Source organism: Mobula birostris, chromosome 2, assembly GCF_030028105.1.
Source record: "Mobula birostris isolate sMobBir1 chromosome 2, sMobBir1.hap1, whole genome shotgun sequence".
NCBI classification, from domain to species: Eukaryota; Metazoa; Chordata; class Chondrichthyes; order Myliobatiformes; family Myliobatidae; genus Mobula; species Mobula birostris.
The window spans coordinates 239,926,215-239,942,520 of NC_092371.1; the positions used below are offsets into that span (position 1 = coordinate 239,926,215).

The 16,306-nt window shown below is 43.4% G+C and overlaps 1 protein-coding gene across 1 annotated transcript; it reads right to left on the reverse strand.

Annotated features, from left to right (window-relative positions):
• Positions 1-2,654: 2,654 nt before the first annotated feature.
• LOC140211209 (G-protein coupled receptor family C group 6 member A-like) lies at positions 2,655-16,049 on the reverse strand. Its single transcript, XM_072280814.1, has 4 exons — positions 16,036-16,049; positions 10,674-10,977; positions 4,646-5,482; positions 2,655-2,759 (listed from the first exon to the last, which is right to left on the reverse strand). Exons 1-4 carry the CDS (start codon positions 16,047-16,049, stop codon positions 2,655-2,657), a joined length of 1,260 nt encoding a protein of 419 aa, XP_072136915.1.
• Between the last annotated feature and the right edge of the window lie 257 nt (positions 16,050-16,306).

The window sequence follows — 16,306 nt, forward strand, 5'->3', positions numbered from 1 at the left end:
AAATTTATTCTTCTGGATATCATACTCTGCAACTGCGTTATTAAATTCCATCTTTCCATTGATTGATTTCCACATGAGGATATCATACCCAGAGATAAAATCTCCCGAAGTATTAAAATAGATTCTATAGCCGTCTTCAGTTATATTCACTTTCTTCAATGTGTCCAGTAGCTGTAGGAAAATTCAAAGCATGCAATGTATATCTTTTGTTAAGGGAATATTGCCTTGGTAATATTGTCTCGTAATAATTGGAATATTGTCTTCACCATTTACACCTCGGACTTCAACTACTGCACAGAGTCTTGTTGTCTTCAGAAGTTTTCTGATGACTCTGCCATAGTTGGATGCATCAGCAAGGGATATGAGGCTGAGTACAGGGCTACAGTAGGAAACTTTGTCACATGATGTGAGCAGAATTATCTGCAGTTCAATGTGAAAAAGACTAAGGAGCTGGTGGTAGACCTGAGGAGAGCTAAGGTACCGGCGACCCCTGTTTCCATCCAGGGGGTCAGTGTGGACATGGTGCAGGATTACAAATACCTGGGGATACAAGTTGACAATAAACTGGACTGGTCAAAGAACACGGAGGCTGTCTACAAGAAGGGTCAGCATTGTCTCTATTTCCTGAGGAGACTGAGGTCCTTTAACATCTGTCGGATGATGCTGAGGATGTTCTATGAGTCTGTGGTGGACAGTGCTATCATGTTTGCTGTTGTGTGCTGGGGCAGCAGGCTGAGGGTAGCAGACACCAACAGAATCAACAAACTCATTCGTAAGGTCAGTGATGCTGTGGGGATGGAACTGGACTCTCTGACGGTGGTGTCTGAAAAGAGGATGCTGGCCAAGTTGCATGCCATCTTGGACAATGTCTCCCATCCACTACATAATGTACTGGGTGGGCACAGGAGTACATTCAGTCAGAGACTCATTCCACTGAGATGCAGCACTGAGTGTCATAGGAAGTCATTCCTGCCTGTGGCCATCAAACTTTACAACTCCTCCCTTGGAGGGTCAGACACCCTGAGCCAATAGGCTGGTCCTGGACTTATTTCCTGGCATAATTTACATATTACTATTTAATTATTTATGGTTTTATTACTATTTAATTATTTATGGTGCAACTGTAACGAAAACCAATTTTCCTCGAGATCAATAAAGTATGACTATGACTATAACATGAATCAACATCAAATTATTGCTCTAATATTGTACAATAGAAGTTATGAAAAAGAAACCCTATATCTAATAAATTGCTGGTCAACATGGTAGTGTAGTTGTTAGTGCATCTCTTTATAGCGCAAGCGACTGGGGATCAATTCCCATCGCTGTCTGTAGGTTCATTCTTGCTTATTTCTGCCAAGTGTCATAGAAAAGTACAGCATGAAACCAGGCTCCTTGGCCCATCTAGTCCATACCATCTCACTTAAACTGCCTACTCCCATTAACCTACACCAGGATCATAGCCCTCCACACACCTACCATCCATGTATCTATCCAAACTTCTCTTAAATGTTGAAATCGAGCTCGCAAGCACCACTTGCACTGGCAGCTCGTTCCACACTCTCGCCACCCTCTGAGTGTCCGACCCAGCCTCAGAGGAAAAAGCCTGCTTACGTTGACCCCATCTATACCCCTCATAATTCTGTATATTCTGTCAAATTTCCTCTCAATCTTCAATGTTCCAAGGAACAAAGTCCTAACCTAGTAATCTTTCTGTAAAACTCAGGTCTTCCAGACCCGGCAACAGCCTTGTAAATTTTCCCCGTACTCTTTCAACCTTATTGACATCTGTCCTGTAGGCAGGTGGCCAAAACTGCACCCAATACTCCAAGTGCTCTGGTTTCCTTGCACATTCTAAGGATGTACAGCTTCGTAGGTGAATTGGTCACAGGGGTGTCATTGGGTGTTGTGGACACTTTGCGCCAGAAGGGCCTGTAACTGTGCTCTAAATTTAAGAAAAAATAATTAAAAATAAACAAAGATTAACAAACAACCACAGTATGAAAGAAATCAAATTGTGCAAATGAAAAAAACACTGAGTTGGAAATAGTCCTTGAGAGTGAATTTGCAGGTTGTAGAATGTGTCAGAATGTTAATGAATGGTAATGCTGGGAAATAATTGTTGACTATGAGACTATACAACATATGAGCAGAGTTAGGCCTTTGGCTCATTGAGTCTGCTCTGTCAATTCATCATGGCTGATCCATTTCCCTCTCAGCCCTAATGTCCTGCCTTCTCCTCGTTTCCTTTTATGCCCTGACTAATTAAAAATATATCAATCTCTGCCTTAAATATACCCAATGATGGCCTCCACAGCTGCTTGTGGAAACAAATTCCATAGATTCACCACTTTCTGGCTAAGGAATTTCCTCCTCATCTCCATTCTAAAAGAATGCTCCTCTATTCTGAGGCTATATCTTAGGCTTCCCCACCATAGAAAACATCCTTTCCACACCCACTCTTTTGAGGCCATTCACCATTCGATAGGTTTCAATGAGGTCACCTCTTATTCTTCCGAATTCCGGTGAGTAGAGGCCCAGAGCCACCAACGCTCTTCATATGACAAGCCTTGCAATCCCAGAATCAATTTTGTGAACCTCCTTTGAACCCTCTCCAATGTTGTAAGTAAATGCTTTGAGAGGCTGGTTAAAGACTACATCTGCAGCATGCTACCACCCGCAATGGACTCCCTGCAATTTGACGACTGATGGAACCGGTCTATGCCATAGGCACAGCACAACACATCATCCTCACTCACCTGGAGAAGAGAGATTCATACCTTAGAATGCCGTTCCTGGACTACAGGTCAGCATTCCACACCATAACTCCCTCCAGACTTGACAGGAAGCTCAGAGACCTCGGCCTGCACCCCACCTTGTGTAGCTGGATCCTAGACTTCCTAACGGATCGCTGACAGGTGGTAAGGATGGGCTCACTCACCTCTGCCCCTCAACACAGGTGCCCCCCCAGGGTTGTATCCTGAGTCCCCTCTTCTACTCCGTTTACACCCACGATTGTGCTGCCACACACAGCTCCAATCTGCTGATCAAATTCACAGATGACATGACTTTGATTGGCCTTATTTCTAGGAGTGATGAGACAGCCTACAGAGGAGTTTGACACCCTGACACAGTGGTGCCAGGATAACAACTGCTCCCTCAATGTCCAAAAAACAAAAGAGCTGGTTGTGGATTACAGGAGGAATAGAGACAGGCTCGTCCCAATCAACATCAAACGGACTGCAACTGAGAGGGTGAGCAGTTTCAAGTTCCTCGGTAGACACAACACCGAAGATCTCACCTGGAGTATACACACTGTCTGTGTGGCAAAAAAAGCACAACAGCGTCTCTGCCACCTCAGGCGACTGAAGAAGTTCGGCATGAGCCCCTACATCCTCAAGACCTTCTACATTGAGAGCATCCTGTCTGGCTGTATCAGCGCCTGGTACAGGACCTACACCAACTTTGAATGCTGGGCATTTCAGAGAGTGGTACAGACAGCCCAGCGCATCTCTGGGTGTGAACTTCTCTCCATTGAGGACATTTACAGCAGCAGTTACAGAAAGAAGGCCTGGAAGACCATCGGGGACACCAGTCACCCCAACCATAAGCTGTTTCAGCTGCTTCCGTCTGGCAAACGGTATTGTGGCATTTAAGCTTGGACCAACAGGCTACGGGACAGCTTCTTACTACAAGCCTTTAGACTTATAAATTCACATGCCTGTACATTGTGGTGGAGTTATAACGCAAAGATTTATATTCCCCCACGTTGTGGGATGGATGTAAGATTTAAATAAATAAATATATAATGTAAATGAGGGGCCAAAATCTGCTCACAATACTCCAGGTGAGTCCTCACCAGTGCCTTATAAAGCCTTAACCTTACATCCTAGTTCTCTCGTAATGAATGCTAGCGTCACATTTACTTAGAAGAGAGGACCAAAGCTCATGGTTTTGTTAAAGGTGATCTCATTTACAATAACAACATTCAAGATTCAAGATTCATTTATTATCAAAGAATGTATAAATTATACAACCTTGAGGTTTGCTTGCTCACAGGTAGCCCCAAAGCAAGAAATCGGAAAGAACCCAATTAGATAGATAGATAGACATACTTTAGTGATCCCGAGGGAAATTGGGTTTCGTTACAGTTGCACCAACCAAGGATAGAGTATAAATGTAGCAATATAAAACCATAAATAATTAAATGATAATATGTAAATTATGCCAGATGGAAATAAGTCCAGGACCAGCCTATTGGCTCAGGGTGTCTGACCCTCCAAGGGAGGAGTTGTAAAGTTTGATGGCCACAGGCAGAAATGACTTCCTATGACGCTCTGTGTTGCATCTCGGTGGAATGAGTCTCTGGCTGAATGTACTCCTGTGCCCACCCAGTACATTATGTAGTGGATTAAAGAATAAAAATAAAAATAAAGGACCAACCCTTGATGCCAATAAAAAAAATAAATTATGCAAACAATTGAAGAGGACAACAGCACTCTGAACCAAAATTGAGTCCTCAGATCCAAATCCCGGAGTAGGCTGAAGGTATTGATTATCAGTTCATCATATTAGCATCATATTAAGTGTCTGCATCAATTATACAATTAGTCTGTGAGAAGCGGTGTTGACCTACAAGACTTACCTCCCAAGGTGCAAAATCTAATGACCGTTGGCAAATCTCTTCATTGCATTGTAGGAGAGTGTGGAGTGCGTGTGCAAGAGCAACCACTGACCACTGTATACTTGAAGTAACACCTGGTTCGATGTTTTTCAGTAGGAAGTCATTTTGCTGGGATTGCAATTTCGTATCATTGGTGACAGCATCATAATTCTGAAATCTCTCATCTGCAATACATGTATCTATATCTTTACTTAGATCATCTTTACAAGAGTTGTAAAGCATGTAATAATTCTTTAAAAAGGAGTTTGGATGTGTCAAACTAAGTGACAAATTTTTCACGTAGTTTTCAAACTTTGAGATATTCCCTTTTTGAAATGCAAATCCCACGATATCCCCAATGTTATGAACTGTTTCCAGGCGAATGATGTTATTGTTACTCGACCAGGTGTCACTGGCAATCCAGACTTTGCTCAGGTTGTGAACACCTAAGATTTCGAATAGCTCGGTGACATGAGACGCTCTAGCAAACATAATGATGACGCTCGCCCGTGTCTTGTTGATGATGGTGTTTGCTACTTCTTTTATCCTGGAAGTCGTTACCTGATCTGACGAGTAAAATGGAATGACCTCACGGAAAGCAATGCATATGCCCAGTCTCTCCGCCTCAGAAATGAAGTCGTCTATCCCTGAACGGCTGTAGTCATCGTCGCTTGCAATCGTTCCCACCCAGTTCCAATCAAAGGTGTGAACCAAATTGGCTATGGCTTTACTCTGAAAGCTGTCACTTGGGATGGTTCTCAGGAATGCAGGGAATCGAGTCTTATCGCTCAGAATTTTAGCCGAAGCCGAGTAGCTGATCTGTAAAAGATTCAGACGGTCAAAAGCAAAGCCTCACTTTGAAGTCCAAGTTTATTTATTTATTGAGATACAGCATGGAATAGGCTCTTTCCAACCCTTCGAACCACACTGTCCAGCAGTCCTCCAATTCACGGGACAATTTACAATGACCAATTTACCCACCAACCAGTAGGTCTTTGGACTGTGCGAGGAAAGTAGAGCACCCAGAGGAAACCCACATGGTCACGTGGAGAACATGCAAACTCCTTATTGGCATCAGTGGGACAGTAAAATGTTGTGCTAACTACTACCCTCCCGTACCACGGTATATCTATATTCCAGATAAAGGAATGTGATTAAATTAAAACCGGCCTCTTACATACCAAGTTAGAATATGTTATATTAGGGAATAAAGAAATGAATAAATAAATAAAGATGTGTCTTTAGCTTCACGGAAGAATAAGAATCGGGTTTATTCTTATTCTCAGTCCGAAAAGAGAACAGTTTATTCCCTCATAGACACTGCTTGGTTGTGGAATTCCTCCAGCATGTTGTGTATGTTGCTCTGGTTATTTTGATAACTTCTAGCGTGTTTGTTTAAAATTGTCTTTTACCCACGACTTTGTGGTATATCTTGTCTTCAACTTAATTGATCGTCTTGTACGGGTGTTAGGTGATGTTCCCTCTAACTTGTAATGACTATGTGCGCAAAAATCTTGAGCTGGGGCAATTTTTTTACCCCGTGATAACAATGTGCAGTACTAAATAATTTCTTCAATAAAAACAGTATAAATAAGCCAGTTCTAAAATCTGCAGACAAATCATTGCAAACGCTACGTTGTCAACACCGTCTGCATCAGAAACTGGAAAAGGCAATGTGATTGTGTACGATCGTGAAATATACTTAACTTGCCAGCGAGGTAGATGGTGATAACCATTCATGTGTAGTTTGAATTGCTTTGTGTGCTACCAGCAAAAGAGTGCACTCACACTCGCACACCTTACAGGGAACGTTGGTACCAGAGTGGAGATACATTTCCACCAAAGGAGGTGTAAAGTGCCCCTTCCTTCCACTGGCCTGCAGGTCACCCATAAGACCATAAGACAAAGGAGCAGAAGTCGGCCATTCGGCCCATCGAGTCTGCTCCGCCATTTTATCATGAGCTGATCCATTCTCCCATTTAGTCCCACTCCCCCACCTTCTCACCATAACCTTTGATGCCCTGGCTACTCAGATACCTATCAATCTCTGCCTTAAATACACCCAATGACTTGGCCTCCACTGCCGCCCGTGTCAACAAATTGCATAGATTCACCGCCCTCTACCCTTGGGCAAGGTGTAGCATCTGCTCAGTACCCCTCCCCCCATCCAGGGTCACATGAAGCCATGGGAGCAGGTGGTGGGTGCCCTGGTTATGCGACCACTGATCCAAGCAGACAGATTGACAATGGCTGGGGTCACCCATCGTGTAAAGACACTGACCTGAAGAAAGCAATAGCAAACCACTTCAGTAGAAAAGTTTACCAAGAGCAGTCTTGGTCATGGAAAGATCAGGATTGTCTCCATCATACAATACGGCACATAATGATGACGATCTGGAATGTGTTGTTTTGCAGCTGCAGCAGCACAGAGAGATAAAATCACTTGTAAAGGCTTCTCTGTAATGTTTCACTGCTGATGTAACGGTTTCTCTGTAGCAGCAATATTTGGGTTATGGCTAGGAGATAACAGGGTTTGGTATGCAGGGATTAGCCAATGAGGAAATGTTGTTCTTTCTTGTACATCTGGGAGCCGGGTTTTCGCAGTTCTTTGTCGAGGAGGGATGAAGAGGGAAGGCACGTGTGGAGAGATCTGGTAGACCACCAGACATAGTGGACATCTGAGGGTCCAAAGGTTGGCGACGTTCGGAGGAGATCGATGGTGGAAGAATGACTACTGAGTGAGCTCCAACTGGGACTTTGACTTTGACTTGGGCCCTTTTTTTATTTCTAACCCTATATTCAGATTAAGGTTCATAAAGTCTATCATTTAATTGCATATGGTGTACTGTCTGACATTTTGTGTTGTGGGTTTGTAACTGGGGGTACATTACACAGCATCCACACAAACGTGTTTACCCAGTTTGGCGGGGTCGAAGGCTGATTCCCCTAGACGAACGCGAGCTGGGAGAGCCTGAGGGTTACACACTAAAGGCATCAAAAATTAAATAATAAAAAAAAGGAGTAATGAGGTAGCGTTCATGGGTTCATGGACTATGGAGAACACTGATAGCAGAAGGGAAGAAGCTCTTGAAAATGGCAATGTACTATATAGCACTCACTCAGTAAAATTCTTAGGCACATATATATATATATATATAGCAGCTAGGGTGCCTCAGGCTTCTATATATATAGTGAGCCACACTGGCTATACGTGCCTAAGACTTTTGCAGTGTGCTTTTGTAATTTCATGTATTGCACCATCCTGCTGATGTAAAAAAAACACAAATTTCGTGGCATATGTGAGTGGTGATGAACCTATTCTGATACGGGTCTCTGTTGAGGACTGAGAGTGGGAAGGGAGCAGGGAGAGGGGACTAAATTATTTATTTTTATTGAGTTGCAGTGTAGAGAATGACCTTCGAACCATGCGCCCAGCAACTCCCCCAATTCCATCCTAGCCTAATCGCGGGACAATTTACAATGGCTAATTCACCTACCAACCGGTACATCTTTGGACTGTGGGGGGGAAAGCGGAGCATCCGGAGAAAACGCACGCGGTCACGGGGATAACGTACAAACTCTTTACAGTCAGCGGCGGGAAATTGAACCTGGGTAGCTGGTACTGTAAACGTTGTGCTACCCTGTACACGACCATGAAAAAGGAAAGGGAGAGGGGAGGAGCGGAAAGCACCAGAGAGGCAGTCTGTAATGATCAATAAAACAATTGCTTTGAATCAAATTACCTTGCCTGGTGTTTCAAGGCTGGGTGTGTCATATGACGTAGAGTACTATGCAAAAGCTTTAGCTACCCTAGCTATATTTTTTAATATATTTGTTTACAATATATATTAATGACTTAGATGAGGGAATTAAATGCAGCATCTCCAAGTTTGCGGATGACACGAAGCTGGGTGGCAGTGTTAGCTGTGAGGAGGATGCTAAGAGGATACAGGGTGACTTGGATAGGTTGGGTGAGTGGGCAAATTCATGGCAGATGCAATTTAATGTGGATAAATGTGAGGTTATCCACTTTGGTGGCAAAAACAGGAAAACAGATTATTATCTGAATGGTGGCCGATTAGGAAAAGGGGAGGTGCAACGAGACCTGGGTGTCATTATACACCAGTCATTGAAAGTGGGCATGCAGCTCCAGCAGGCGGTGAAAAAGGCGAATGGTATGCTGGCATTCATAGCAAGAGGATTCGAGTACAGGAGCAGAGAGGTACTACTGCAGTTGTACAAGGCCTTGGTGAGACCACGCCTGGAGTATTGTGTGCAGTTTTGGTCCCCTAATCTGAGGAAAGACATCCTTGCCATAGAGGGAGTACAAAGAAGGTTCATCAGATTTATTCCTTGGATGGCAGGACTTTCATATGATGAAAGACTGGATCGACTAGGCTTATATTCGTTGGAATTTAGAAGATTGAGGGGGGATCTTATTGAAATGTATAAAATCCTAAAGGGATTGGACAGGCTAGATGCAGGAAGATTGTTCCCAATGTTGGGGAAGTCCAGAACGAGGGGTCACAATTTGTGGATAAAGGGGAAGCCTTTTAGGACCGAGATGAGGAAAAACTTCTTCACACAGAGAGTGGTGAATCTGTGGAATCCTCTGCCACAGGATACGGTTGAGGCCAGTTCATTGGCTATATTTAAGAGGGAGTTAGATATGGCCCTTGTGGCTAAAGGGATCAGGGGGTATGGAGAGAAGGCTGGTACAGGGTTCTGAGTTGGATGATCAGCTATGATCATAGTGAATGGTGGTGCAGGCTCGAAGGGCTGAATGGCCTACTCCTGCACCTATTTTCTATGCTTCTATATATATGTGCCTAAGACTTTTGCACCGTACTGTAGCTCTAGAATTTATTCACCTATTCATTTATCCTCTTTCTAATTTTAATTTTGTTTGATTCTAAACATGCATAATCTAGTAAAATTTGAGCTATGTGCCACTCTGTACCTTACAGATGTAAACAGAACCATCAAAGATTGTAGCAACATACACAAAATACTGGAGGAACTCAAGAGTGTCAGTCGACATCTGTAAAAGGAATAAACAGTCGATGTTTTGGGCCAAGACTCATCAGTGTGACTGGAAAGGAAAGGGGAAGAAGCCGGAATTAAAGGGTGAGAGGACGAGAAGGAGTACAAGCTGGAAGGCGATAGGTAATGCCAACTGGGTGGGGGAAGGAAGGATGAAGTGAGAAGCTGGGAAGTTATAGGAGGAAAAGGTGACCGGCTGAAGAGGATGGAATCTGATGGGAGAGGAGAGTGGACTATGGGACAAAGGGAGGAAGGATGGGCACCAAGGGGAGGGGGTAGGCAGGCGAGGAGAAGAGGTAAGAGGGGAGACAGGGTGGGGAATGGAAGAGGAGGGGTGCGGGAGGGGATCAGCTGTTGTGTTCATTATTGAGGGATAGCGTAGGGCTAGTGCCTGGCCTGCTGAGTTCCTCGAGCATTTTGTGTGAATTGTTTGGATTTCCAGCATCTGCAAATTCTCTCTTGTTTGTGATTTCACCACCCAAATCTGTATCTCTAGCAGGCTTCTACACAGTCCACAACACCACTGATAATGGTTCGTCAAAGGGGGAAATTTTTTTTACCAGAATGAGGAATTGATATTCATGCCATCATGTTGGAAGCTACCCAAATGGAATATAAAGTGCTGCAGGTTGCCAGCCTGCAGGATAATCAACTGACCTCATCCCCCCTTCTCCACCCATTTGGCTTCTCGTATCATCTTCGAGCTTGTATTCCCCACTCTTCCCCCCTTTCCTTTCCAGTCCTGATGAAGGGCCTGGGCCTGAAGTATTGACTGCTTATCACCCTCTAGAAATGCTGCCGGACTTGTTGAGTTCCTCCAGCACTTTGATGTGTTTCTCTGAATTTCCAACAGCAGCAGAATCTCTTGTATTTCATGATCAGCAAGACCATATGAGCTCAGAGCAGGAGCGAAAAATAAATATTTTATAGGTAACTGTAAACTGTCACACTCTGATGATTTCATTACCTGGGGCATAAGGTTTATGTTCAGTAATCGTGCCACTGAAATGCTAACTTCTGACGTAGCAGCTCCTATAACTGCCTTAACTGCTGGCAGGTAATCTGTATAATTGCAGTGAACTTCAACGCAGTTATCGGAATAGTTGGCTTTAGAAAGAAACTGCAGGACTGCCCTCAGTGCCATCGTGGGTTCCGTACAGGTGTCATATATTTGGTATCCCAGTTTGATTCCAGGTAACAGAGTCGAATTGTTTATCATCTCGATGGAGTGGACCATGGCAAGAATTTTTACCAGACCTCGCACGTCAAACCTGAATATCAAGGAGGAAAGTGAAGAGAAATAAAAGTTACTAACTTATGCAGAAGGCATACATTAATAGCAGTATAATCACTGTTCCCTCTGACTGTGCAGGTGCGCAGCCGCACAGTAACTGAAATGCTCCCACGCACGTAGCCTTTGTTGCTGTGCAGCTGGAATTCTCTTTTATATATAATGTCAATATAATTTTGAAATTATGTTAATATAATTTCAAAGCAGGATAGACCAAGGTTGATGTTCTGTAATTGGATTTTCAGAAGGCCTTTGACAAGGTGCCGCACATGAGGCTGCTTGACAAGATTGGAGCCCATGGTATTACAGGAAAGATTCTAGCATAGGTAAAGCAGTGGCTGATTGGCAGGAGGCAAAGAGTGGGAACAAAGGGAGCCTTTTCTGGTTGGCTGCCGATGTCTAGTGGTCTTCTACAGGGTTCTGTGTTGAGACCGCTTCTTTTTATGTTATATGTCAATGATTCAGATAATGGAATTGATGGCTTTGTTACAAAGTTTGCGGATGATATGAAGATAGGTAGAGAGGCAGGTAGTTTTGAGGAAGTAAAGAGGCTACAGAAGGTCTTAGACAGATTAAGAGAATGGGCAAAGAAGTGACAGATGAAATGCAGTGTCAGGAACTGTATGGTCATGCAATTTAGTAAAAGAAATAAAAGGGTAGATTATTTTCTAAATTGAGATAAAGTTCAAAAACCTGAGGTGCAAAGGGACTTGGGAATCTTTGTGCAGGATTCCCTAAAAGTTAATTTGCAAGTTGAGTCTATGGTGAGGAAGGCAAATGAGATGTTAGCATTCATTTCAAGGGGACTAGAATATAAAAGCAAAGGTGTCATGTTGAAACTTTACAAAGCACTGGTGAGGATTCACTTGGAGTATTGTGAGCAGGTTTGGGCCCCTTATAATAGAAAGGATGTGCTGAAACTGGAGAGGTTTCAAAGGAGGTTCATGAAAATGATTCCAGGATTGAATGACTTGTATATGGAAATGTTTGCTAGCTCTGGGCCTGTATTCTCAGAAGAATGAGGGGTGACCTCATTGAAACCTATCAAATGGTGAAAGGCCTTGACAGAGTGGATGTGGAGAGAATGTTTCCTGTGGTGGGAGACTCTAAGACCAGAGGACACAACCTCAGAATAGAGAGACATTCTATGAGATGAGGAGAAATTTCTTTAGCCAAGAAGTGGTGAATCTGTGGAACTTGTTGCCATAGGCAGCATTGTAGGCCAAGTCTTTATGTATACTTAAGGCAGAGTTTGACAGATTCTTGATTGGTCATGGTATGAAGGGATACGGGGAGTACGCAGGAGAATGGGGGTGAGAGGAAATTGGATCAGCCATAATAAAATGGTGGAGCAGACCGAATGGGCCAAATGGTTTATTTCTGCTCCTATACTGCATCTTATGGTCTTAGAAATTTGAAATCTATGTTAATATAATTGCAAAATACCCATTAATTATGTATTAATGAATAAATCCACAAATTTTAAAATAATAAATGTTTACCTTTACTTTGAAACCTTTTATAGCTTCAACATTATATTGTCAGTGTTTCAAGTTACATTACTGTTATAAATTGTAACAATAAACACAGAATGGAAGTTGGTAGTTCATTGTTAATGAACTACTAGCTCGCTGAATGTCAATGCCAACTAGTCAAAACATTTTATTTTTACCATTGTGCCTGTTAGTTGTCTTGACCATCTGAAATTGTATACTTGTCTTCTAAGTTGTGGTTTGTGTTTGTCTGAAGTGCATATTACAAAAAAAATTAAAATGTAAACAACAGGAATTCTGCAGAATCTGGAAATTCAAGCAACACACATCAAAGTTGCTGGTGAACGCAGCAGGCCAGGCAGCATCTCTAGGAAGAGGTACAGTCGACGTTTCAGGCCGAGACCCTTTGTCAGCACACATTAAAATACAATACAGTTTACAGGCTATGTAAAACTTTCATGATAAGAGCAATGGTTGGTCTGTTCAGCTGTAAAACGTAAAGTATCTGTTCAGCTGTAAAACGTTGATTATAATCCTTGTACTGTGGATGACACGGTAGTGTACAATGCCTACAACCTGAATTCAATTCCACCCATGCCTGTAAGGAGTTTGTATGTTCTCCCTGTGATGGGATGGATTTCCTTCCACATTGTAAAGACATACAGGATGGTAAGTTGGGGCTAGATGTATGCCAACACTTACAGCTCCCCCCAGCGCAATTCTTGAACTGTATTGGTCGTTGAAGCAAACGACACCTTTCACTGTATGTTTCAAAGTTCGAAGTTCAAAGTAAATTTATTATCAAAGTAAATATATCACACCAAGTACTACCCTGGGATACATTTTCTTGCGAGCATTCTTAGTAGCATAAAGAAGTGTAATAGAATCAATGGAAAACAACACACAAAGACTGACAAATTGTGAAAATCCAAAAAGAAACAAGTAATAACTATGAGTAGATAAATAACACTAAATTGTTATTAAAGTAGTAAATCAATGACACTACATCAATGTTTTGATGTTCATGTGAAAAATAACTTTTGATCTTTTTGTTATTTCTATTTTTATTCTGATCATGAAAGCTACTTGGCCAGGATGATTATTATTCTGATCAACACAAAGAGCTTCTAATTGTGCATTATCTTAAATTATTTATATTTTTAATGCTTTCTGCCTGTTCTTCTTGTCTTGTTTGTGTTGCGGAAACTGTTAGAGCCTGTGATGTGTAGTTTGGAAGTTCATCGAATGGTCTGTGTGCCTGGAGAACTGCTTCGTGGAGCTCAGAGATGTGGGCCCGAAAAGGACCAAGAACACGGGCTGACTCATGGAAAAGACCAGAGGCGGGACGTGGGGTCATGAACGACTCCATGTCAAAGCAGCGAGGAAGGTTGAAACATTGAGGTGAATGCGGAGGAGATCAGTGATTGCTCACAACAGAGGCCACTGGGTTGGCAGCGTTCTGACTGGTCAGCGATTGCTCCCCAAGGAGCCCACCGAGGTGAATGCGGAGGGGGTCAGCGACCGTACCCAATGCAGGCCAGATGGTCACCGATCGCTCCCCAAGGAGTCCACCGAGGTGTGAGTTTTGAGTCGCGGAAGGACTGTTCAGTGTCCTGAGATTTATGTGATTGGACTGTACTTTATATTGGTCTCCTTCAGCTTTTTGACGTTTTCTTTCTTGTGACCAATTTGCGGGTGGGTGATCTATTCATTCTTGGTATGTGTTGGGGATGGGGGGGGGCGACGGTTTTTCTCATAGTTCTTTTTTGTGAGTGGGGGGTAGGGGATTGTTATTGTCACTTCTTTCTGCGGGGGATGGGTTGGGGACTTGTTGCTATTGTCGCTGTTTTTTTCTTGCGGGGGGGTGGAGGTTTTGATGCTATTTTTGCTGTTTTTTCTGTGGGGGTGGGGTAGTAGGGGATTTTGGGGTTCACGAGTTATGTTTCTTTTTTTGATGTGGGGGCAGAGTTGATGTATTTTCTTTCTGTATCTCATGGCTATCTGGAGAAGACAGATATCAGGGTTGTATTGTACATGCATGCCTTAACAATAAAATGAACCTTCAAACCTTTGTTGAGTGTTCTAGTGGGCGAGTCTAGGATCAGAGAGCCAAGCCTCAGATTACAAGGATATCCGTTTAGAACGGAGATGTGGAGGAATTTCTTTAGTCAAAGTGTGATGGATCTGTGGAATTCTGTGCCACAGACAGCTGTGGAGGCTAAGACATCGGGTATATTTAAAGCTGAGGTTGATAGGTTTTTGATAAGTCGAACGTTCCAGGGAGAAGGCATGAGAACGGGGTTAAGAGGATGGAATGGCAGAGCAGACTCAATGTCGTAATTCTGCTCCTGTGTCTTATGGTTTAATTGTGGATTGACCAAAGATAGTGAATCACTCAGCCCAGTGCCCGCTGTCTTAACTGTGTTGGATCCACTGCTACAAACTACAGGGTGCCTACTAGGCAAGGACAGTGTGGCTGAAGGCTCCAGTGTTCATTGAGTAACCTAGGTGAGCAGAATGAAAACCAGATTAAAGTTAGCATCATTTATCCCATTTACATTGAAACACTGAGCAAAATGCGCTGCTTGCATCAAAAGCCAACGTAGTCTGAGGATGTGCTGGGTGCCTCCTGCAAGTGTCACCATATGCCTGGTGCCAACTTGGCGCTGTGTACAACTTACTAACCTTAAACCGCAGGTCTTTTGGGTTACGAGAGGAAACCAGAGGAGCGGGAGGTCACCCACTTGGGGAGAACAGACATATACCTTACCGACAGTGGCAGGAATTGCACCCTGATCACTGGCGCCGTGAACATTACACTAGCTGTTACTCTACCGGGCTGCCCCACAGGTGATGGGTGGTCGTATGAACAGCCAGTGCATATCACAAGTCCTGGTTATGTGACCACTGACACCAGGCAGACAATCTCTGAAGAGTATTGATAATGGCTGGGGTCACCCGACTTGTAAAGACACTGCCCAGAAGAAGGCAATGGCAAACCACTCCTGTACAGAAATTTTTCAAGGACAATCACAGTCATGGAAAGACCATGATCACCCACTTTATACGACACAGCACATAATGGTGATGACAGCTTTTCGTTGTTTGATTTCAACACTGACCTGCTCTAAGGCATTCTGCATGACCCAGGTGCCTCTGATCAGCTGTTTAGCTACTTAAATGTTAGAGTTATTTTGTTGGCCCATAGCTCTGCCAGGTATTGTTTCTCTCTCAGTCTTTAGTACCTGTCATTGCCAGTATGTGTGACTGGTTCTACTGGTTTGTCAATCTCGTCTCTAATTTAATTCCTGGTTTCACACTCGAGGGCAAACACAGTATATCTCTCATCAACCCCCCTCTCTTGATGTTCTTCCTCCTTTCCATTGTCCCATGGTCCACCGTCCTCTCCTACCTTCTTCAACTCTTTACCTTTTCCACTTATCACCTCTCAGCTTCCAACTTCATTGCCCCCCCCATCCCACCCACCTTTCCCTTCACCTGTCAACTTGCCACGTGTGGTCCTTTCCCTCCCCTTACCTTCTTACTCTGGCTTCCTCATTCTTCCTTTCCTATCCTGATGAAGAGTCTTGGCCTGAAACGTCAACTCTTTATTCCCTTCCACGGATGCTGCCTGACCTGCTGAGTTCCTCCAGCATTTTGTGTGCTGCTAGTCATTTCTTTGCTCCCTCTGGACCTTATGCTGGCTCCAGCTCTTTAGTTCTCAGCCTTATAATCACCGCCCAGATCCAAAAGGTGATCACTAATGAAGATAATCACCTTTCAAAGTAGGATGGCACGATAGCGTAGTGGTTAGCA

Excerpts from the sequence above, each read along its gene's own strand:
- LOC140211209 (XM_072280814.1), bottom strand. Across the intron at positions 5,483-10,673 it reads ACATAAACCTTATGCCCCAG|ATCAGCTACTCGGCTTCGGC; the intron begins GTAATGAAATCA and ends AATCTTTTACAG. Across the intron at positions 2,760-4,645 it reads TAGATTTTGCACCTTGGGAG|GTGAGTGAGGATGATGTGTT; the intron begins GTAAGTCTTGTA and ends TCTCTTCTCCAG.